This window comes from Lissotriton vulgaris, chromosome 5 (genome assembly GCF_964263255.1).
Source record: "Lissotriton vulgaris chromosome 5, aLisVul1.2, whole genome shotgun sequence".
Taxonomy (NCBI): domain Eukaryota; kingdom Metazoa; phylum Chordata; class Amphibia; order Caudata; family Salamandridae; genus Lissotriton; species Lissotriton vulgaris.
This window is the reverse complement of record NC_141693.1, coordinates 1,338,723,347-1,338,748,957: the sequence shown is the minus strand read 5'-3', so window position 1 is coordinate 1,338,748,957 and position 25,611 is coordinate 1,338,723,347. Positions and strand designations below refer to the sequence as shown.

The following is a 25,611-nucleotide window of genomic DNA, read 5'->3' as shown; positions in this document are numbered from 1 at the left end:
GTGCGCCATTTCATAGGGAGCTCTCCCTTTGGATCCTGGCCCCAATACTCACGATGGAGGCGAATATGTCTTTCCGGGAGTGGCGCCTAGGCGGTTGCGAGACTCTTGCGGATCTTAATCCGGACGACTCGTTTGTGTCCTTTGAGAGAGCGGCGGACTCCTTTGGACTACGTGAGGGCCAGTACCTCCATTATGGATGTCTCCGAGATGTAGCCAGGACGACGTGGCCCCAATTCCCAGAGGCGCCCGAGCTCACTAATACCCTGGACATCATCTTGTCCTGTGGCAGAGGTAGGAGACTAATTTCCCTTCTTTACTCAGCTATGCGCAGAGACTCTACTCCCCCATTGATGCCTGCTTGGAGGGCTTGGGAAGCGGACCTAGGGATTGAATTGGATCCAGCCCAGAGGAAGTGAATTGGGCTGTTGACTCGTAAAGTGTCTTGTAATGCGCGTTTCAAATTGATACATTTTAATTTTCTCCATCGCACATATATGACGCCTGCCTCCCTCCACCGTATCTCTTCGGACAGGAGCCATAATTGCCCGGGTGTAGTGCAGAACGGGCGGGATTTCTTCACCTGGCCTGGGAATGCCCCTTGGTACATGACTTTTGGGTGGAGGTGGTAGCACACATTACCCGGATTACACACCTTGCGCTCCAATTAGAACCGCTTCACTGTTTACTAGCGCTAGTGCCCAAACCCAGGAAGAGGGCTCTGTCCTACAAACTACTGCAACTCCTGTTGGTTCTGGCGAGGAGGCGGGTGGCCATTACCTGGATGGGACGGAGGGCGCCTGAAATCTCTAGTTGGTTGCGGGACGCCAGGGAATGGGCCTTGGCAGAGGAGACACATATGCAGAGCACACGCAGGGATGGGAAACTCCAGGATGACTTACTCGCTTGGAGAACCATGTGTATCGAGGGGATGGAGGGAGATGACTCTGACGCTACCGGCGCGGAGCTGTTTTCCTCCGCTTCCTCGGAGTCTGATGATGGTGGGGAGGGATCTGGGGCGGGGTGTCGTGAAGTAGTGTAGCAGTCCCCTGAGCCATGCCGATATTCCTTGTTGCGTACATTTGTCTTTCATTGTGACTACCATTTGACCACATTATACTATGAGGACCGCGTTTTAGTGGGCCCTTGCCTACATCTCCTTATGTGATTGTATCAGCGCTACAAATGCCATTCATGGGGTTCTTCGTTACTGTTATGTTGTTGTTTAGGTTGGAACTGCATCATAAATGAAAATTGGCGCAGATATTGATATTGTCTATGTGATTCTGGAAGCACAAGAGCGAATTCCTTTAATTGTTTCACAGGTTTAACGTGACGCCCCCTGCCTCCGGGTTGTGGGCCACACCTGGCTGTGTACCTCCTTTTTGGACCTGGCCTACCTGGTCCGTATGTGTCAACTGACTTGTTAATTGTATAATTTGTGCCTCTTTATTATCCTCACCAACAAAAATAAAATTTAAAAAAAAACAAACTCAGAGCTTAGCCAGTAGCATTTTTCCATACACACTAAATGGGACCCTTGTTTTGAGAGAGCTCATGTAGAACATGCTCCATAAGTAGCATGCACACACAGTACTCCCTAGTGCTGACCCCAGTCTGTTTGCCCTATGTTTCACCCAGTACAATAGCAGGCAGGGGTGTCTCTGAGCTTATCCAGTAGTATTCTTCCACATATACACAATGAGAGAGATCTCATGTAAAACATGCACCATAAACAGTATACAACTTTATACTCCCCAGAGGTGCCCCTATTCTGTTTCTGTGTGAACAGGACATGGAGAACCTTATATGCCAACTAGAAGCAGGGTGATTGTATTATATTCCATCAATATATGGAACTCTCTCCCTGTCCATATTCGTGCCCTGAACAGCCTGACTCTTTTCAGACGCGCCATAAAAACGTATCTGTTCCCTACTGCTGACTGATTCCCTCTCTTTTCCAGCATCGATTTGTTGTGTTGTGGCACTTGATCAGGCGCCAGGACGCCCCTTTGCTGGGGCAGCTGTGCGCCTAATAAAAGTTATTAACATAACATAACATAACAATAGTCCTGTGGGACTTATTTATGTTCTACTTCAATCTTATTTTATAATAATTGTGTGTAGACTCAATTCTATTAGTCAGAAGAAAGGTACAGGATGCCTTCTTATTTGAAAAGAAGTTCATTTGTTGTCTAGGAACGATATAACTCATAAATTGAAAAATAGACAATAGTCTCATGTAATGAAAGATGAACTGTAAACGTCTGCGTCGTTGACACAGTGTTCTGTGCTGTAAACAGGAACTGCATTTCTGACATGGATCATCTTTAGGGTTTTTTTATGGCCATTATTGAGAAAGGTGTATATATTTTCGTTCTCACTTTGAGCATTATTAAGATATTGATCCATGCTTTTGCCTTGAAATTTAAGGAGCTGATTATAGTGCCCATTAGTGATTCATTGCAAAGTCAGTTTTAGGAGCTGCTCTGCCTAAAGCTATGAGTGGCTGATAGGTTTAAAGGAGTTGCACAGCCTGAGATTTCACTGATCAATGGTGTGATGAGAGCCCGACAGCGCGTATGATGAAGAACTATTAGCGGCGATATTGCGAGTCTCACGGACCTCTTTCAAGTGCTCGCCATACTTTTTCCCCAGCACCCCTGAGGGGGGCGGCAATCTGAAGGATAGCCCCAGGCGCCACAAGCTCTAGCTACGCCCCTGGCTTGAATAGCATGAAAATCCCTTATACGAAATGGGGAGACGGCCCAGGTCTCTTGCATAACAACAACATTGAATTTATCAATGAAAGACAACCAATCCGATTTACTACCTTATCTTTAAATCCAGCCAGAATCCAGCTAATAAGTGAAAAGAAGCCCCTTGGGCTTGCCATTCCTGCTTCACACCACTTATCCAGAACTTCCCCTCCTATCGACACAGCAGTGGGGACATTGGCAAGTGTTGGGAAAACCTGCATATACTGAGCTTCAATGGGGGCATTGATATACAATGAAGATACATGTATGTGTGAAACCTCCGGACGTTTCTTTGGGGTAGTAGGTACTACATTCGACTGGGCAACAAAAGGAGATGCACTACTAGCAATATTAAAGGGTTAGCCTATACTTGTCTGAGCAGAATGCCCAGAGGTAGGTCTTAGATACTGGCGCCTAGTGGATAAAGGAAGTCAGTCCAATTCATCAAAATTCAAGAATGGTACAAACCGTTCTTACATTCAATCCGATAATCGCCATCCCAGTGTATATCACTATCAGCAATATATCATTTTCCAGGGAACTCGTGAGCTGAAGGGGTTTAGAAGATGATGGCGAAGGGCCTGGGGCACTAAATGAATAGCCTTGTCCACAATGTGAGCCCATTAGGGCCCCTGTAATTAATGATTTCACAGTCCACTTAAACCGCCTTCAGGGACAGCCCAATCCAGGTCATATGCCAAACCATCAGGATGTTCTTATAGTCCTTGATATTAAATCTAGAGTGACTTACCAGCCAATGGGTTGCTTTGTTGAACAGCTGGCCGACGGAATCCTGGTTGGGATCGGGTAGTGAAGGTACCTCTATCAGAACCACAGTATAGGGGCAGCATGCAGGGGAAAGAATAATCTCTGGTAACAGGGATACAGTTTGGGGTTCACTGGAGGTGGAGTTTGAGATGCATAAGGACACAGAGTTCCAGCTACAGCTGCCCGCCCGGATGATAGGGGGATTGGCCTGATGTGGGCCACAGCCAACTGGCCCACAGGTTGTAGAGTCAGAAGATCAGGCAAATTGGTCCTAGTCAGGGTAGCAGGCACAACACTAGCCTTTGTAGTCACAGGAACTGAAGACAGTGACTCACTGGTGGTGAGATTCAGTTGGTTTCAACTTATTATCAAGAGTTTCTGTATGTCCACCTCCAGCTTGTCGAACGTTTAATTCAAAAGGGTAAACAGCTCCCTGAGAATATCCGTACATTTTTGCAAAGCAGGGGCCCAGGTGTGATAATCTGATAATCTGGTGCAATTGCGCTCATTTGAACCTGGAGACCCAGCTGAAATGATCGGCGTTTCAGCAGTTCTCAGTGATTTACGCTTCCTCTTTGCAGCATGAGGGTGCAGGGGGGCAGGGGTAGGTGAAGAGTCCTCCCTTGGCCTCTGAGCTGGGATGCAGTGGGCAATCATCCCACAGGCAGGTTTAAAGTGGACCCCCCTGAAGCAATGATTACAGCATTGGACTCCATACCACCAATTGCACTGGCGTCATCCAGGACCAGAGTGACCGCTGTACTCACAAGACCCATTTGGGGAATGGAGTCCACAGACAGAAGAAACGGCCCATGCTGCGAAGGATGAGAGCCCCTTTAAGGGCTGGAAGAGCCAATCTGCTGCAGTCTCACCGCCTCCTGGTGGGTAAATCGAGTGGTGCCCTCTGGGGAATGGAGTCCCTCAACAGAAGAAGCATCCCACACTGCGGAGAATGAGAAGCCCTTTTAAGGGCTGGCTGAGCCAATCTACTGCAGTCTCACCGCCTCCTAGCAGGAAAACAGAATGGTGCCCTCTGGGGAATGGAGTCCTCAAAAGAAGAAGTATCCCGCACTGCGGGAGGATGAGAGCCCTTTTAAGGGCTGGCAGAGCCAATCTGCTGCAGCCTCACCGCCTCCTAGCAGGAAAATCGAGTGGTGCCCTCTGGGGAATGGAGTCCCCAAAAGAAGAAGCATCCCACACTGCGGGAGGATGAGAGCCCTTTTAAGGGCTGGCTGAGCCAATCTGCTGCAGCCTCACTGCCTCCTGGTGGGAAAATCGAGTGGTGCTCTCTTGGGAATTGAGTCCCCCAACAGAAGAAACGTTCTGCACTGTGGGAGGATGTGTCACGATCGCAATGCAGCGGGAACTACAATTCCCGATATCACCCGAGCCGGAACTATGGCTCCCATGATCCTCCGCGAGTCGCGTTCGACATCGCGAGAGGACGCATAAAAGCGGAAACCATGTCCGGGCTCGGTGTCCGGGATTCCTTTTCGTTCCCTCCGAGTCTCCAGCCTTCGTGGGTTTCTTCTTGGTGGCGGTAAGGGTGCTCTGCACCAGTCTAGTCTCTCAGCCTTTGAGCTGATCTTCGTTTCTACAAATCGGCAGTATTGCCGGTTGGGTGTCATTTCGGTCGTGTGTTGTCGGCCGACAGGGGTGGATGTTTTGAGATCCACGTTATTCCCCAATGATTTTGTGTTCTCCAAAGGAATAACTGTTCTAGCCACTGTTTTCTCCTGAGAGGTTATCAGGAAAATAGAAGGTTTCATGTGATCTAGACATCAGTCTGTTTGGTGAATCAACCAGAAACAGTCTGAGTATCTTTCTGGTATCGGGGGACTCCGGTACCATACATTCCTACATTGATAAATGGCGTTCCTTCAATCCTACCTTCGGATGAATCGTATGTTGAATGGAAAGAAAGGCCTGTAATGTGTGTGTGTTGGCTTAATGGTGTATTAACCCTATGTCTTTGGCTCCCTTTGTTAACAGGGGTTTTCCATGAGTGGTAGAGGGCTACACTCTACCCCTATGATTCGCAAAGGTGTCTAGACCAGGGTACGTTCTATGGTTTAATACTTGCGGAGAGTTATTGTATGTATCTTATGGATTATACCTATATGTTGTGTTCATTTTGTATTTATGCAGTGATACGCCATTACTGTCCGCAGCACTGACAAACGCTACTGCCTACATCCAGAAGTCGTATTTTGCTTTACAGGTATTTCTAGAATTAGGGGTTCATACCATAAGTCTACAGGTCTTTGCTTCATGTAGAGAGAGAGAGACAGCATTAGTGTATTTACCATTGTATGTTTCTTTGTGTTTTTCAGATCTCCCTCCCCGCTGTCCCCTTCCTTTCCCTCCCCCATCCCCACTGTCCCTCGCTTGATCCTTCGAATGTCCTGTGCCCTCACGGCTATCCAGGCATTCGTTAGATCTAGAGGTGGACCATACTAAACTGCAAACCAATTCTGAGGACCGTCTACGTGACAAGATTAGAGCCCTTTTAAGGGCTGGACGGGCCAATCTACTGCAGTGTCACTGCCTCCTAGCGGGGAAATCGAGTGGTGCCCTCTGGGGAAAGGAGCCCCCCAACAGAAACGTTCATTATCATGCACTAAACGTCTTCAAGGGCACAGATGTGTTGCAGAAGTCATTCTCATTCCCAAAAAGAAGGCTACTGATAGGATATTTCCACCTATAACCAAATTTGTCTTGTGCCTAATCATCTGGTAAAGCATAGATGCAGATTTTTTGTCACGTAGGTGTTGCTGCACATTTGTGCAGGTCAAGTTACATTTAATGCACAAATATTTAACAATTTTCTTCCTGGCTCATCTCAATTTACCCTCCTGAACAAAGGTATTGTTTATGCACTAAATTTTTGTTATTGATGTACCATTTAATGGCCCTTAATGATCTGGGTTAGAAATCTGGTACGAAGCTAAAACATTCCATGCTAAAATGAATACGTAGCAGCTCACCTGGGAAGAAAGAAGTTTCCAACAACGTGTCCATGATGCATAAACTGGAGAAAATGGAGGAAGACCAGCAGCAAGCCTGCGCATCAAAAACAAAATAAAGGTCAAGGCAAGGAGCAAGTGGTAGGATACCAATGGCACAGAAATGAAAGACGTAGGGTAACCATGGGAGATGGGGAGGTAGCTGGGTAACACAACAATCGGGGAAAATGCAAGAGCGAGAAGGAAGATGCAGAATAATAATACTTTGTTTTTATATAGAGCTTCATGGTGCACTTGTGCCATTTCTAAGCGCTGTGAATAACAGTTGTAACCATTAAACTCTCATGGAACTCAAGTTACTTAGCTTCAGGAGGGTAGAAGGCTGAGTTGGCCTTGTTGTGATCTAAACTCTTGATATGCTGAGCAACCTTTTGTTCCAGTGGATAGATTCAGCTCATTGAGCTATCCCATCGAGGCAGGTGCAAACAAAGCATATAAAAGTATAGAAGTGGTAAAGCCATTAAAGAAAAAAGCAAGAGAAGAAAAAGTGAAAGAGGGAGAAGAGTTAGGAGGACTACTAGTACAGGGAAAGATAGAGATGTGATAAAAGACAGGGAAGGCCAAATGAAAGTGGGCCACAGATGGAAGAAGTTATTAACACCTTGGCTGCTAGGCGTTTTCCCCTCTCATGCTGGATCCTTTGCTTTCCCATTGTTTCATGACGAGCTCAGCTCGTCATCAGCACAGCTCACCCGTGCATCATGAGCATCGAAAGGGTTAAGGACCGGGAAAAGGAGTTAGCGCTACAGAGAATCAAAAGTGAAGAGTGGTATTATATTGTTGTGTGATCATGTGCAGCAGGACTCTTGTGATCCTAGGCGGACTCTGTACAATATTGAGTAATCAGTTGGGAGGCATTTGGGTGTGTGTGAGTGTGGTCAAAGTCTATAACGCAATGCGTTCAGTTAACAGTTGCATGCCGAAGAATAAAGACGTGCATTACAGAGCTCCATGTGTGGCATGGTCATTAGCGTGCTCCAGAGCTGGGGCAGTGTCTACAAATAGCAATGAGTAGGGGATTAGTGCACCAAAGAAATAAGACTGCTCCCCCTAAGAGTTTGGCAAGGTCCAACAAACTGTTTGGGCATGTCATGTGCACACAAAAAAGAAGGCTACGGTTGGCGAAAGTGGAGTCAAAGCGCAGCTCTTAAACTGTTTGGGCATGTCATGTGCGCACAAAAAAGCAGGCTACGGTTGGCGAAAGTGGAATCAAAGCGCGGCTCTTGCTCATTCAAGGCCCTGAAAGAAGGTGAAGACCCTACAGTGTAGCACAGCTAGAAAGCCTGCCAGAAACATACTGGAAAGAGATACTGCGATATAGTGTAACACAGAGCCATCGTGCATACATTGCAGAAACACTGAAGGCAGTGACAACCAGGTATGAAGAAACGCTAAAGGCAGAGCCAGTCAGGTGCAAAAAAGTACTAAAGGCAGAGACGGGCAGGTGCAACGAAGAGCTAAAGGCAGTGACAATCAGGTGCAAGAAACAAAAGTCTACTCACAGGCGGAAAACAAAGCGCCTCACAACCTCAAAATCCAGTGAAGCGACTCAAGCACAAACACAGGGGTTGTGTTTATGAAGCAATTGGTCTCTACAGAAACTATCAAAAAGGCAGCTGGTAGCACTCAGTACAACTCAAAAGGTCTTTAAGAAATTGAAGTCCTCCAACGGCTGCAGAAAAGAGCACCAAAGACGGAGCAGCTGCGTTCCTGAAACCACCACCACTATTTGGCACAGCCAGAAAACAAGATTAATGGCGCCAGATGGACTGCATGGATCAAAACGTTTGATGACTTCATAGATGATCTAAAAGAAATAGATGACAAAAAGATCATCAAATACTTAAAGAACCTTGCAGGTGATGGAGAGAAAGAAGTGATAAAGGAAATATCACAAGCTGATGAAATATTGTATCAAGGAAAATTTGGAAGCAAAGTTCAATCCAATGCAGAATGTTGACTAAGAAAGATACATTTTCAACCAGGCAAGGCTGAAAACTTGAAAAGACTTGATACCCTATTTCAAGCACTGCAAGATCAGTAAATTCAATGATGAAGAAGCCATGCATCTCAGAGTCATTGATGGTTGCCTCTCCAATTCGTTCCGACAACGCATGCTGAGAGAGACAGTCTAGAAAAGGTACTCATGGCTGCAAGAGCTTAGGAACATACAGCTTCACAGGCTGCTGATATGGAAGCAAGAACAACCCAGAATGAATCAACGTTGATCATGAAAAGTAAACAGAATCACAAAGTGGAGGCCCAGAAGACTATGTCTCGGAAGATAAAGAATTTGCGTTTCCGATGTGGATTCTCGTTTCCACATGTAGGTAAATGTCCAGCCACTAGACAGATATGCAAAGGCTGTAGGAGAGAAAACCATTTCATAACAGTCTGTAAACTGAGAGCGAAACTAAGAGTGTCACAACAAGAAGCAAAAATGGGAGACAGAAAGTTCCTTAAGCATTCTAGCCACACCCACAAGGCCAAACGGCAACACCAATTGAGGCAAGTAGAGACTAAACGAAGTAGATGAGCATCAAATTCATCTTCCAAATGTCCTTCAGCATTGTCATCGAGTGAAAGTGAAGAAGATGGGTGTGCAATGGTGATGTCGATTGCAGGAATACATGCACTTTATTCACTGCTTGCAAAGAAGAACACAAGTCGAAGAGAGATCGCAGTGTGAAGCGATAAAACTCATCAGATCACCATAAAAGTGAATTGTTCCCCTACAACTTTCACTGTAGACAGTGGTGCATCAATCAATATCATGCCCGCAGAAAAATAAAACAAACTGTCTCCTGTACCACGTCTAACACCATCAAACACAAAGGTGTACAAATTGCCTGCTGCTACGCCATTGCAAACTCATGGGTCATTCATAGCAAGTATGAGGCATAAGGAAACGACAATACAGCACAAATTCAAGTCTCCCAAGGTACTTCCGACATGGGACTGATATCCATCAACTACAACCTCAATGCACATTCTGAAATAATAGGTCAAATCAAGTCGTTATTTCATGAAACAGGGAAATTTAATACAATGAAGGTGTAACTACAGATTAATGAGGACATTCCTCCTGTTGCTCAACGACGCCGTCTGATTGCTTTTCATTTATAGTAGTCTGTTGAGAAGGAACTAGAAGCATTATTAAAGCATGATATCTTTGAGCGCTCTATTGGTCCGACACCAAGGTTTTCGCCCATTGTGGAAGTGCCAAAAAAGGACAATAGAGGTGCAGCGTGATTTGTGTTGATATGCACGAAGCAAATCAAGAGAGAAAGACATACGGGTCGACACATAGCGGACAGGAGTACACTGCTATATGGTGCCAAAGTCTTCTCCATCTTGACTTGAACAAAGGATACCATTAACTCGAGTTGGAAGAGAACAATAGGAACATTACCACTTTTTCAACTCATGTTGGCTTGTTCAGATACAAAAGACTGTCAATGGCCGAGTAATTGAACCTGTCAAACATGCTTTTAACTACAGTGATGATATATTAGTGTTTGGGGTCACACGAAAAAACATGACAAAGCTCTTATAAAAGTACATAGTCTGTTTGCTGATGCAGGTCTCACTTTAAATGCAGAAAAGTGTGAGTTTCACAAAACCTAACTAAAATTCTTTGGGCATATTTTCTCTGAAGGGAGAATTGCTCCTGGCCCTGAAAAAAGTACAAGCATTGCCATCCACTTGTCCCCCACAAGATGTGACCGTGCTGCGATCTTCCTTAGGCATTGCAAGCTATTACTCCAGTTACATTTGTGATTTTGAAACTGTGAGTGTCCCATTAAGAGAGTTGGGAAAGAAGAATGTTCCCTTCCAATATTCCTCTGAATGTGACAGAAGCTTCAAGAAAATCACGCGCAAAATTGAAAATGCAACTGAAATGGCCTATTTTGATCCAAAGTTACACACTGAGATCATAGTAGATGCAAGCCCGGTGGGGACGGGCACGATTGTGGCCTATGCTAGCAGAAGTCTATCTCAGACTTAAAGTGCATATTCTTAGCCATAAAAAGAAAGCCTGGCTATAGTGTCAGCTTGCAAACATTTGCTTGTGTTTCTGTATGGAAATAATTTCACCCTTGTCCCTCACCACTAGGCGCTGCTCACCATTTTCGGAAATCTGAAAGCCCAGATGTCCTCTTGCATCGAGAGGTGGGAGTTGAGATTGCAAGAGTATCATTACACTATTGTGCATAAGCCGTGGAAGGATCAAAACCCTGAAGATTACTTCTCTCAACTGCTGTTACAACATCACAGTGCAACGTCTAAAGCGGCTGAAGCATATATCAATTTCATAGTAAAGTCTACTACAGTTGCAGCTCTGTCCATTGAGCAGATCACTGCTGCTACCAACACAGACTGAGACATGATCACACTCAAGGATAACACTGCAACGTAATCGTGGAGAAAGCATACTCGACCTTTCACAGATGACTCTGAATATCCAAAATTCAAGAATGTGCATTAAGATCTTTCTGTCACTCAAGAAGGTTTTATACTAAGAGGTTCGAGGTTTGTCATACCTGCGAGCTTAAGACAACAAATCATTGATCTGGCACATAAAGGACGTCATGGAATTGCAGCCACCAAGAGAGTCCCAAGAGACCGAGTGTGGTTTCCTCGCCTTGAAAAGGGAGTCGCGAAGGAACTGAAAGCTTGTCACATGTGTAACTGCTTATCTCTAATGACAACACAGCATCTGCTAAATATGCCTGACCTTCCTAAATGAGCGTAAGAGAAAATTGCAGGTGATTTCTTCGGACCCTTAACTTCATCACTGCAGCGCAAATTCCGCCGCAGTGCTGAACATTCCAATCGCGGGTGTGGTCATGACGGCTCCCGGCCGTCATCAGCACACGGCTGGGAGCCGTCATGAGCATCGAAAAGGTTAAAGAATGGGCATCATGGTAGTTATTGATAAGTACTCATATTTTCCTTTAAAGTCATCAAGATGCTGGAGGATATTTTTGCAGCGTGGTGTGTTTCCTCCATCCTCAAATCTGATAACGGCCAGCCCTTCAATAGTAGAGAGTTTATGGACTTTCTTAGTTGTTTGAATGTCAAGCATCAGAAAAGCAAGCTTCTCTGGCCACAGGCAAATGGCGTTGAACGATGTATGGGCACCCTTAAGAAAGTGGTTCAGCACGTTGCGCTAGAAAGAATCTATCTTAAGTCAACCTTATGTCAGGCCCATCGATCCTATCGGTCAACTCCCCATTCTACTACAAGTAAACACCCTGCCACCTTGCTGTTCGGGAGAGCCATTGCGACAAGGCTACCACAATGGACCACAAGCTGAGTAATAGACACTGATGAGATTTGTGTAACAGAAACATCTTGCAAAAGTAAGATGAACATCTATGCAGATAAGCGCAGGTATACTTTGAATGCAGTTTTTGAAGAAAGAGACCATGTCCTAGTCAAATAAAAATGTAAAGGGCAAGACTGATGCTCCATTTGATGCTGAACCACTTAGAGTTTTTCAAGTAAAGGACATATGGTGACTGCTCAACATCTCGGAAAGTCTATTACAAGAGACTCGTCTCATTTCAAGCATCTGCCACGATGTTCATCGGCTCTAGGCAGTAAGAGTGAGACAATTCCACCTGAGTCTACATCTTTAATGCCAGATGGCAGTGCAACTCCTTCACCTCGTATGAATTGATCTGGAAGATTGGTTGGATCAACACCACGACTCATTGAGAAACTCTGATGTTTATATGTTTCTGTATTTGTATTGAACAAAGGCGGAGATGTAGTGTTGTTTGATCATGTGCAGTAGGAGCCTTGTGGTTCCAGGTGGTCTTCTTACAAAGTTACATAGTCAGTTGGGAGGCATTTGGGTGTGTCTGGTTGTGGTCAATAAAGTCTATGATGCAGTGCCTTCAGTTAACGATTTCATGCTGAACAATAAAGATGCGTATTGTAGAGCTCTGTGTGTCGTGTGGTCATTAGCGTGCTCCAGAGCTGAGGCGGATGCTACAGGTATTAGGACAGAGGCTCAACCCATGAAGATCAAGAGAAGCATGAGGAAACAGCCCCAAGACAGAAGATGAAGGGAGAGGAAGTAAGAGATGAATTACAAATGGAATGGAAAATAAGGTACGCTGATAGTTGGAATGCAAGACAATTACAAATATTTGAAAGCAAGAAAGCGTCGGGGCAAAACATTAACCAGCTTTATTCCCCCATAATGGGCAGCCAACAACATAGCCCACGTAGAAGAATTATAAAAATGTATTCTCTATGACACTCCACACATTTTAAACTGGTTTAAAGAATACTACGACAAAGTAGGAACCTCTCAGATAGTTGTTATTGAGTCTGTTATAACTGACTACCTAGATAGACTCACGATGGCCTCATAAGAGGATATAGTAAGAGAACCTCTAATGCAGCCCATAATAGTTAAAACCTACTGAAAGGTCAATCAAAAAGTGCACACAACAGATCATTTATAAACCTGGGAGAACGACATAATCATCTTACATGCTACCTAAGCTGGAAGAAGCAAACAACCTGGCAAAGGGAAGTGACAATCCCTATTTTCAAACCTGATGAACCTGAAGAGGCTCGAGCTTCATACAGACAACTATCACTTCTGAATACAGGCACTAAAATTCCAACCAAACTCCCTGTTGATCTACTGTTGATGCCAGGACTGGTGCTGCAGAGTCAGGTCGGGTAAGTCCACGGCAGGTCTACAATATACAACATATGAACCTACTGCACCCAGACCTAAAAGTGATGGTGGCATTTTTAGACATGTAAAAAAACTCGCTGCAAAGGGGATTTGTGATGAGAGTTCTAATGAGAATGTGAAACAGGTTTAATGGATCTCGCTCCTGTATACCAGTCACATAGCCAAAATCAGTATCAGTCTAAACAGATCATTATCAGACCCCCTATATTAAATGGAAACTAAGTCCCCTTATCTCTCCTTCTTTATGCACTCGTGATGGAGCCCCTGGCCTTTGTAATACGGGAACTCCACTCACATTGAACGTATAGGGGGCCTTTTTATAGATGGAGAGTTGTAAAGCCAGGACAGCTGTAGATACATTTCTATACTTCAGGCTCCAAATTACCAGTAAACGCCTGACCCTAAGGAGACGGAAGAATTAGTCTGGGAGGCTCACACCCATCTCACTTAGGGGATGATTTATTTCTTGTCAGATGGCCCGCTTTTTCTCCATGGGGACAGTATAAATGACTCTTTCCCCATGGTGGAGAGGCTGCATGGCTAATTTATAAATGACCACCAAGCAGGCCGTCATGTATTAGAATATTGCCTGGAACCACAGTCATAGCAGTTACTCGCAATGCATATCTCTATAGCACAGAATAATTATTTTTCTTTACAGAAAGAAAATCCTGTTTCCTTTTTCTACAGAAAAAATATAATGCTTCCCTCACCACGGGAGTCTTACCCATAGCGGGGGAAGCATCATAATAGTTTCACTGTTCCTTACCACTAGGTTTTACTTGGTGTAAGACATAGTAAAAATAAACTACATGTCCACCCATCTAAACTGGGAGGTAGGACAGGTAGAATTGCTCAGATGGACTTTACTCCACGGGCTGTTGGAGAAGTTTGGAAACGGCGGAGACAGAGTTGTCTCCGCCGTGACCAAACTTATGCCCACTTGCATTTAAATGCGGGCAGGCGGACCTCTATGTTGGTGGTATGTATTCCCTGTCACCGTTGCAACAGAGTATACATACCGCCCACATATAAAGCACCCCCTTAATCTCTCGGATGTACAGATCAATGACAGGTGCTAACCCACCGTTTCATACTAAGGCAAAGCCAAGATGGGAGTCTCATCAATAACAGGTGTGACATTAACTGATGAACAATGGTCCTTCCAAGCTCAAATCAGACATAACTCCTGTATCAGCAGGCATAAACTTTTACAAGTCAAATTAATTCAAAGATCCTACTATGACAAAGCTCAACTAGAGAACTGACCTAAGAGAATCAGCGAAATGCAACAGATGTAATTATGAAAGACCAGACTTTATCCACCTGGCATGGGCCCCGTCGCAGCATTAAAACATACTGGGACACAATCTTCACTGAAATAATTCACCAAACCATAGACCCATCCTGCTTACAGCACTTCAAAGCCAGTGTGTGAAAATTCATAGCCCTTGTCCTGCTGCTAGCAAAACACAGGGTTGCAGTGCATTGGGGCAGAGGACCGCTACCCAAGCCAAATGACTGGATAACAGATTTAGGGTCTGATTTAGAGTTTGGCTTGCCAGTTACTACAAGTGCATTATATCCTATGGCACTTGTAATAAGAAGGACAGAAAATCCCTCATTTTGTGAAGGAGTAACCTGTCCGCCAAACTCTAGATCCAGCCCTTAGTATACTGTACCAACACCTTAGATACATATGTTGCCCTTCCACCCCCTAAATCCTGCTTGAAGAACAAACTCTACTTGGAAGCCGAGATATAACTCTCCAGCCAAGATCTCTTGCTGACCCACTATCACATACACAAATATACGAAAGAAAATGTAAACAAAACATCTGGGGCTGTATTACACATTCTCACTGTTTGCGCCCGGAGCACATTTCAAAAGATGTGCCGGGCACAAACAGTGATATTGTGCCCCATTATGGTGTATGCGCTGCCGCCAGGGCAGCCTCAAATTCGCGCTGCCCTGGGGGTAGCGCATTCATGTGAAAACAAGGAGCAGCCGCTCCGTCTTTTCACAGTACAGGCGGCACCCGCCTGCACTTTTACAGGGTAATAGAGATCTCCTTGCCGGCGGGGGCAGTCAGTAACTGCACCCGCCTATAGGGGATGTCTGGAGGGTCCGCGGACCCCCTTTAGCCCCTGCAGAGGGCTGCTGTCAGGAGGCGCACTGACAGTGCGCCACCTTTTAAATGGCGCACTGTCAGTGTGCCTCCTGAGGGCTTCTTTGACTCTGCACCCGCGTCTGTAATACGACACAGGCGCAGACTAAAAGGAATCCCCTCATTTGCATATGACACGCCCCTATGCGAATGAGGGAACACCTTCTGTTGATGGCGTTGGCGCTTTAAGTGCGCCAGAGCTATTGGTATTATAGAAGGGGACGCACAAGCTTCTGTATCCCCTTCTATAATACCAAAGTGCCCCGGGGGAGCGCAAAACAGGCGCAAACACCTGTTGCACCCCAGGGCACCATCAGCAATACGGCCCCAGAACTCTATTTACTAAACTATATGTGTATCAATAGCTGACCTATTGTAAATGATGTAACTGACTCACAGAAAATACGTATTGTGGCCCATTTGTTGTCAAGATTGGCTGATACACTATGATTACTGGTGTTATAACTTTTGAATAAAGGAATACATGAAGCGTTAAAAAAAGAAAGATTCAGGGAAAGACAGAGGAATATGAGAAAAAAGTTCAACCTCACGAGAAATGACAGAGTACAAAAAAGGAGGCGCCATAAATGGTTATTAGTACTGGTGCCCCTCGCAGAGCAGCACCTGCAGCAGGCGCTGCACCATTTCAGGCAGGACCACAGGCAGACGCTTTGAAAGAGGGGGGCCAGCATACTGTTTTCATTTCATATTTCTCTGCTGCTCGCATTGGTTTGGTAAACAATATCTTTTTAAGATGCTATTTTTTCCCCCAAAAAAGTGTTTATGTTAGTCCATTAGCAGAGAGCTATTCCTATTTGTTTCTGAAAGGCCATACCCACCCTCTCACCCATTGGGCCGTTTAACCCTCAAGAAAAAGGCAGAAAATAAGGAAAGACCTTTCATAATCTGTCAAGTGCTCTAGGACATATCAGCCATTCCTCGTTTTTCAGTAAACAGCATATTGCATTGTGGGGCTTGAATTTGAGCTCAACACTTTCTTTATGGGTTTAAAGTCCCAGAATACAAAGTGATGTTTACTAAAATGCAGGGCATGGAGCCACTTGTCAGGTATGCTTTAAACTGTTTAAGTAACCTAATCCATTTCAATATCTGCTTATTTCTCACATAAAATCAAAAGTAACTCTGCTCAAATATTTTGTTAAAACGGGCACTGGCAATATAAACTGTTTTGTCTTCTGTGTAGCAGAAAGTTTTATACCAAGTGTCACAACACAACAAAGGTACAAGACGGACAGTAACTGTGTAGCTTTCCCTAACACAAAGAATAAGTAAAGCACAGGTGGCAGTGGCAGGAAGAACACCATATGATTCTCTCACAAATAGAGGACAGGTACTCAACAGGTATGTAACATATTAAGGAAGAATTGAGAGGAGTTAAAGGACTGTACATAAACATACAAGAAGTACGCCGCACCTAGAGGAAAGAGACATGCTGGCTTTAGGGCCGTGTGACAGTGCCGCCGCACTGGGCACACAGCTTGAAGGGGTATCATCTGTGTGACAGAATTAGGCGAGATAAGAACAACCTGCAGATATCTTTCTGTGCCCGGCATTTTTCAGAGGACAACAAGAGTGTGAGCTCTGATGGTTAATGGACTTGGAGAGATCTGTGATTTGTCTAATCACAGTTTTTTTTTTAATATGTGTTTATTGGTTTTAATTACAGCCAAACATACATAATTGGACGACATCATCAGGATAATCAACATATTACCTGAGCAGACATTGATTCACATTGCATATCAGGCATTGCTCTCCCGTTGTGTAGGTCTATGCATCTCCATTTCAACAGTAGGTGACACACAGGCATCCCCTCGATGTTTATTCCATTGCAACAACTTCCTAACCCATTTCCAGGGTCACCCCGAGCCTTAAAAACCTCAGTCTCTGCCAACATGCATCTATCCAGTTCATTGGCCCACATGGTAACAAGCAGTGGATTTGCTCCCCCCCCAACCTCTCGCCAGTTCCTGTTTAACTAACGTGTACCCCAGTGTTGTGAATTTCTGTTCAACTTCCGTGAGGTCAGTCGCCTCCCATATGTTCAACAGTCCCAGTTGTGGCTTTAACACTATTTCCTTCTTCAAGGCAGCCTGCATGTGATCCGAGGCTCTCTCCCAGAGGGCGCGTATCTTTGGGCATCTCCACAAAGTATGATCAAGTGTGGCCTGTTGCCCGCAACCCCTCAGACAGATATCTTCAGGCCTAGATCCTATTCTCGCCAATACTGTCCCTGTCATGTATGATCTGTGGAGTATCCTAAGCAGTATCAGCTTGAATCTAATTGTGATGGCTGCTTCTCGAGGGGACATAAGGGCCAGGTGCCAATCCTCATCGCTTATCGGACCCAAGTCGTCTTGCCACCGCTCCCAAAGCTTTGGAAAGGTGTTGGGTAGGTTATTACTCAACTTCTTATATATGACAGATATTGCCTTTAAACTAAGAGGTCTATCTAGTAAACGGTCCTCCAGTGGTGACGACTCTGGTATATCCTTGAGGGACGGAATAGCCGCCCGTATGGCGTGTCTAATCTGTAAATATCTGTATATTTCTCCTTGGGCCAAATGGAATTGACTCTGGAGGGCACCAAATGTAAGTATAGCTCCCTATTTAACCCGGTCCTTCACAGCGGAGATATCAATTAGGTCCCATTTGTCAAACTCGGGCTGACAGCACAACATGCCCAGCTTCTGAGTGCAGTACAGCGGCGTCACCTGCGAGAGGACGCCACCGGCCCACCCCAAATGAGAATTGACTAGAAGCCATATTTCTAATGTATGTTGGGTAAGTCCAAAAAATATCCACCTATTTTTCCTATCACTGGTGTACAAGGCACCCAGATAACCGAAGCGATCACTTTGGTAACGATCAAGAGCATATGCTGGGTCGTCAGGGGGGTGGTATATCCAGTGATTAATAGTCACCAATTGCGCCGCCCAATATTAAAGCTGCAGGTCGGGGACTGCTATGCTTCCATCGTACCAGCCTCTTGTCAATTTCTTCAGTGCAATCCTGGAGGCCTTCCCATCCCACAACAGCGTACGGATTTCACCCTTGACTGCTCTAAAATATGAGTCTGGGAGCCTGTGTGGACAATTATGGAGTATGTAAAGAAAACGCAGGAGGGCCAACATTTTAAAGAGTGCAGCATGCCCCAACCGTGTGAGAGGCAGAGACCTCTAATGCTTCACATCTGCTCTTAACCTAGCCAAAGAAGGGGCCAGATTGAAGCTGTAAAAACGAGCCGGATCCGATGTGACAAAGACCCCCCAATACCGAAACCCCTCCTCCGCCACCGCTATGGTGCGCTCAGCCGGAAGTTGGGGGACCTGGCCCCTCGACATAAACAATACCGACTTGTGTAAATTGATCGCACACTCGAATATTTTGTCTAATCACAGTTTTGACTCATGATGAATTAGCACAGAGGGTTAAAGTTCCTGCAGCAAAGCGTGTGTAACATGGAGATCACAGATTTGTTTTGTATGTAGGTCACTCAGTGGGTTACTGATTTTTCTTTTAGTTACTTGGAGTCCATAAGTTTCAATCCGTGTAATATAGCACAGGGAGCTATGAACTGCCATCAAGGAGCAGCATGCAAACTGGAAGACATGGGTTTAGAACCTTATTGTTTTTTCCTTAATCCTTTGTTCTTCTAAAGTTGCTAAATAGGTTCCTTTGGGTGGTAATACATTTTATTAGTATGGACTCCCCCAATCAAAGTGAAACACCCAACAAGTCACAACATTCTTCACTTCCCTATATTCCCTCACACTTCTGTTCCCATTCAGAGTTTTAGGATGCTATACGAACATCAGAAATATCCCACCGTTTCCTTTTCCTCTCTTCCCCTTTCTTCACTCATTTTTCTCTGGCTGTGATTTTTTTTTTTAGCACCGGTAAAGCAACGTTTATTAAGGTATTTTACTGCATACAACAAATACATACAATAGCATTCACCACACAATTACATAAAATTATGTTTAACAAAAACTAGGCAACGAGCTAAGCTAATTACCTTTTTTTTATTTCAAGGTGTTTTTTATTATTTTTCCACAAAACAGGTACATTCGCATGTCACTAAGAGTTCCAGGTGAACGTTACATGGCTTTGCAAGAGTTACATGAAAGCTTAATTGGCGTTACAAACAGTGCATGTTGCTGTTTTGAGCTCGTCCATTTGAAGCCCTCTGTATTATCCATCAGGGGTAAATTAGAGATAGGATAGTGTAGGAAGAAGACAGAAGAAGAGAGAGAGATGAGGTACAAGAAGTGATGCTTCACTCTGAGCCTAATCTGGGTTGGCGTCAGCATGTGGATGTGCTGCTAGGCCAGGGGAAGCCCTGGTGGGTTCAGGGTGTCATATGGTTCGAGGAAAATGTCCAGTGATTTCCACATCCCCCCTCGATGGTGGTTTCCAGGGTGAGTTTTGGAGGGCAGTACTGTCTGCTCCTCTGAGGTATGTCACCCAGTTAAACCAACATCTATATGTTGTCTTAGCGGTATCCTTCCAGTTGGCCAGGATCAGTTTGACGGCTGCGGTCAGAAGGAGGTCTAGGAAGTCTCTGTCTTGTTGTGTGGGGAGATGTGCAGTTATGAAAGCTGTGGTGAGGGAGGAAAATACTGGGGTTAGTGTGCATCCCAGTGCATTTTTTATGAAGTCAGAGATTTCTTCCCAGAACTGTTTGAGTTTGGGGCTTTAGTATATAAGGTGCGCTAGATCCCCTTTCTCCTTGGCGCAATTCCATCATAGGTTGTCATCTCTGAGTCCTAGTGAGGCCAACCGGACGGGGTCCAGAAGGTCTTGTGGAGAAGCCTGAAATTTGTTTGTGACAGTGCTGGTGTAATTTTGTTACGTGATGGCGAAGATGAAAGTAGAGCTAGCTCCTGCTCGGTGAGTGGGGTCTCAATCTGCTTTACCCAGTAGTTAGTTGTTTTGTCGTTGTGTTTGGTGGCATTTGGGCGGAGTAGTTTATAGATGTGTGACACCTGATGACCTATTTTTCTGATATTACTGATGTACTGCATGGTTGAGGTGGGGTCTGGTGAGAGTTTGGCTTTTGATAGGACTGTCTTGATTTTTAGAAAGTTGTAGAGCTCTATTGTCAGGAGGTTGTGTTTACCTCTCAGTGTTTCCAAAGTATAGGGTTGGCCTTCCTCCTTTAGCTGAGCTGGGTGCGAGATGCCTCTCTCAATCCATGCTTCGAGGTGAAGGCACTGACCGTTGTATTTGAACTTACTGTTGACCCATGGGGATTCCCATTTTGAGTTCCTTACCCAATTCTCCATTTTGTTATCTATTTTTAGCAGGGCGGTTTTCGTATTCTTGAAGATAGGGCTGGAGGCACGCGTGAGCGTATTCGCTGTCAGGAGCATCAGCGGGTTGAGGTTGTTTAGTATGGGCCGTTCTATTAGTAGCCATGCTGTGGTGTAGGATTGGGGAGGTGATAGCCATGCAGATCCTTGCTTTGCTAAGAATGCCTTTGGTGGGATCTAAAGTCTGCTAGGTTTACACGTCCTAGTTTCTTGTCTAGTCTTAGTTTTTTAATGCTTATGCGTTGCTTTTTCCCTCGCCATAGGAAGTTAGTGATTAAAGTATCCACTCTGCGAAGGAAGTCATCCATGAGTATCAGGGGCAGCATGCTCACCAGGTAGTTGATCATTGGAGTGATCATCATCCTGATTGTTTCTATTCTGCCCCACCATGTTATAAATTTGGGGGACCAGGGCTCTAGTAGTGCCTTTATCTTCCCTAGTAGTATTTTTTCATTTTCGTTAAGTGTTGTCATAAGGTTGTTACCGAAGTGGATCCACAGGTATTTAATGAATCCTTTTTGCCAGGTGAGTCCCGACCCTTCCAATGACTCTCTTGTAGTGTGAATGTTGAGGGTTTTGCACTCTGATTTGTCTCTATTGAGCTTGTATCCCGATTGTACTGAGTATAGTTCTATGGATTCCATCAGGTCGGCAATACATGTCTCAGGCTGCTCTGTCACAATGAGGACGTCCTCTGCATAGGCGGCTAGCTTAATTTCCACGTCTCTTATGCTGATCCCCTTTATTTCGGCATTAGCTTTTTTTTTTGGGAGTTCAAATCTGCTTTATTGTGTAATTTGAGACATGTCACACAGCTTGTTATGCCTACAACCAGGAGGCCGGCAGCAGTAAAGAATTGAATTTAACACAGCCGTAAGGCCGGCATCCCGGAGGCCCGGTGGCAATGTATGGAGGAAATGGAGCGGGGTAGCGCAACCGATGTTGCATGGCAAGGGAGGATGAGCAGCAGTAGAACAGTGTTTTTCTTTGGGGAAAAAAGAAAGCTCTTCCCTCTCCATTTTTGGTTTCTAGAACAATGTAACAAAACTTCCCAACAATTCGGTAACTAAGAGGCACTTCATGACTACTTTGCAAATTAAGCAGCTGTGAGTTGGTGTGGCGTCCTATGTGAGCAGAGGTGTGTATAACAACGTGTGCGTGTCATAGCCGTCCTGGCAAGAGGGACAGTATGAGCCAGAAGCAATGCCAGGTACGGAGCCCCAAAGAATCAGCTGTCAGTGGGTGTCATGACACATGTCAGGTAGGGCACAGAGTGGAAGCATGCAGGTAAGGGAGATCAATGGTAGGCCAGGGGGGTACAGCCATGATGCAGGTGTTGCACAAGGTCCGGGGGGGGGGGGGGGGGGGGGGGGGGTTAGCGGTCGAAGCTAGGGGGACCCCCATCCGGATAGTACAAGGAGGAGGCGTGCGCGCATAACTAGGGTCCACGGCCAGGTCCAACATATGAGCAGGGCGCTAATCTATACCAGGTTGGCCGTCTGTTTGTCCCGCGTCATCCGAACGCGCGAGTAGATATTGCACCAGTGGCCCCCAAATGTCGCCGGGACGACTTGAAATGGGCAGTAGTTCAGCAAATGTTGCGTGCTGATCTTGACAGTGAGTTAAATCACCTGGCCAGTCCTTAAATTTGGGCGCTCTGCCCCTTCCCCACCGGCAAGCCATGCGTCTCTTGGCCAGCAGAAGCGCGGTATCGACAAATTTCCGGCAGGACCTAGGAAACTGCTTAGTGTCCCCGAGTGGGGCCACCAGCGGGTCAAAGGGCACAGTCTCTTCAACCGTCTCCGCGAGAGCGTCTATCACCTGCTGCCAGTAGCGCGCCACCTGGGGGCATGTCCACGCCAAATGGAGAAAGTCGGCACCAGCGGCGTGGCAACGTTCGCAGCAATCATCGTCCGCCAGGCCGAATCGCCGCTTCCTCACCGGCGTGTAATACACCCCCTGCAAGAATTTATAATGAATGATCTTCAATCTGCTGCTGGCGGAGATTCGGGAGGTGAGCGCGCAGCAGTGTTGCCACTGCTCATCTGATATGTCAATAGCAAGTTCGGCAGACCAGCGCAGCCGCGCCTTGGATTCAGGTACCGGGGCAGCCCCTCTGAGTTGACGGTAAAGGCCTGAGACCAGATGGGCCCCATTCTGTGAACACAATAAGAAGTGTAACAGTGGCAAGGTGTCGGGTTCGCTGGGAAAGTCAGGCAGGATGTCCCTCATCCCCGCCCGCAGCCGCACATAGTAAAAGAGCTCGAGAGGAGTGCATTCATGTCCAGCAAAGAACAATTCTGTCGATTTAAAGGTCCGTTGGAGAACAGGTCACCCCAGCAAGAAACTCGTATCTTTGCACAGAGGTTGCGAAAGCCCAGTTCTTCCAGAAGGGTAAGATTAGGGTGATTTGTAAGCGGCAACTTGGGCGAGTAGAGTAGTTTACAAGCCAAGCTCTTGGTTATGCGGCGCCACGCATCTAACGTGCAGGAGACCGACGTATTTGGTGTAGTGATGGAAGATTCAGGACAGTGGAGCAAACCATTAAGTGGAAGGGGATGTACAATCCAATCCTCCACTGCTACATGCGGCATGAAGGGAGTAGGAGCCATCCAGTGGTGAGCGAAATGCGCCTGTGCACATTGATAGTAGGCCTCGAAATCAGGAACGTCAAAGCCTCCCTTTTCGTAGGGGAGTGTGAGCGTGGACCACTTAAGCCAGGGATTCCTGCCTCCCCAAAAAAGCTGCCGCAACTCCGATCGCAGGGTTCGGAAGAAATTAGCGCCAGGAAAGTAAGGTATATTGAGAAAAAGGTAAAGAAAGCGGGGGAGCACCACCATTTTTATGAGCGACGCTCTCCCGGCCATAGACAGCGGCAGAGTGACCCATCGGTCCACTGAAGCAATCAGTTTGGTTATTGCCACCCCGTAGTTGGTCCGAAGTGTCTCATCCCTGTCGCGTGAGATGCAGATCCCAAGATAGCGAAGGTCAGACTGACACCACTCGAGCTGGTAATCAAGAGGGAAAGCAATCACCGCGTCGGTTAGAGGGAAAAACTGCGACTTGGACCAGTTTATATGGACACCGGACACCCCGCCCAACAGTACAAACTCTCTGAGTAAGGGATTAAGGTATATTTCGGGGTGTTTGACATACAAGGTGATGTCATCCGCCTAAAGGGATACATCTATCTGGCGCTGCAAGCATTGCACTGCACCACCGCGATGTAGTTGGCGCAATCGACAGGCAAGAGGCTCGACAGCTATAGCGAACAATAGGGGGGAGAGAGGGCACCCCTGACTTGTGCCCCTGGTTAGTGCGATAGGCTGTGATAAGTGACCATTGATCAGTATTCTTGCCATAGGGCGTGTGTATAGCAGGTGGACCCAGGATATAAATAATTTGGGAAACCCCATACTGGCCAGCACCGAGAACAGGTATGGCCACTCGACTGAGTCGAAGGCTTTGGTTGCGTCGAGAAATACGGCCGCCACTGGTATGTCAGGGTGTACCGTGCGGAGCAGGGAGAAGAGCGTACGAAGGTTGTGGGAGGTAGATCTACCCGCCACAAAGCCTGATTGATCAGGCAGTACAAGTCTGGTCATTAATAGCGACAGCCGGGTGGCCAAGACTTTGGCGAGTATCTTGACGTCACAGTTTAGGAGAGAGAGCGGGCGATAAGAGTTACAGGATTTGTGGTCTTTATCGGGCTTAAGGAGAGATGTGATCACTACTTCGCGCATGGAACAGGGGAGCACCCCATCGCATAGGGATTCCGAGAAGACCTCGCTGAGTACCGGGGCCATGATGTCGATATAAGCTTTGTAGAATTCGGCCGGTATGCCATCGAGCCCCGGGGCCTTGCCATTCTTGAGGGACATACTGGCCTCACGTACCTCATCTAGCTCAAACGGTGCCGCAAGAAACGCCCTGTCTCCGTCACTAAGCCAGCACAGCGCCACGTCATTGAGGTAGTCAGCATAGGACACATCTGGCCCCGCTGTGGAAGTGTAGAGTGAATGGTAATGCGTCACGAAATGGTCAAGGATCGCATCTGAGTCCCTGATAGTAGTGCCAGAGGTGTCGGTGAGTTCTAATATAGTGTTATACGCCCGCGGTGGTTGTGTGATCACAGCAAGCGCCTTCCCGGGCCTGTCCCCTTCACAGTATTTGCGGGCCTGCCAGTGTTTGCCCCTGAACTTGGCTTCTTGCGCAGCCTCCTCCTCATACCGTGACAGTGTCTCCCTAAATGTGGCCTGCAGGTCGGGGCTGTTGTTGGACACCATTCGTAGCTCTAGATCCCGCAATTCTTTCTCCAGTGTGCTAATGGATGTGAGGATAGTGCGCAATATACCATGTCCCTTGGAGATACAGTACCCCCTTATAGTGACCTTGAATGCCTCCCATATGTGCTCAACAGAGTCTAACGACCCCTTATTCCTGGTGAAAAAATGAGCAATCTCTTTCCCCAGTTCAGAGTGAAATAGGTTATCGAGGAGGATGTCAGGTCGAAGTCTCCATTGCGGGCGTGGACTGTCCCAACCCGGTGTGCGAAAGTGGAGCAAGACAGGACTGTGATCAGAGTAAGTCCTCGGCAGGTGACGAACCCCCACAAGTTCCACTGCGACATCTCTCGTGATAAAGAAATAGTCTAAACGTGCCCAGGTCCCGGTATGTGATGTAAAGTGTGTGCCTTCCCGTCCCAGGGGGTACAAGTGTCGCCAGGCGTCCAATAGTCCGCCCTCCTCAATGATGCCCTCCAGCGCCTCCCGTGCACTGCGTTTGTAGGAGCAGACCCCATCCGCTCTATCTAGCTGAGGCAGCAACGCCAGGT

The 25,611-nt window shown here is 46.4% G+C and overlaps 1 protein-coding gene across 1 annotated transcript in view; it reads right to left on the bottom strand.

The window, feature by feature from the left end:
- Positions 1-25,611, bottom strand: part of MTCH1 (mitochondrial carrier 1) — a 360,468-nt gene that overhangs the window by 32,764 nt on the left and 302,093 nt on the right. The window contains exon 11 of the mRNA XM_086923273.1: positions 6,512-6,587. Coding sequence (XP_086779399.1) covers positions 6,512-6,587 — 76 coding nt within the window. The remainder of the gene's footprint in view (positions 1-6,511; positions 6,588-25,611) is intronic.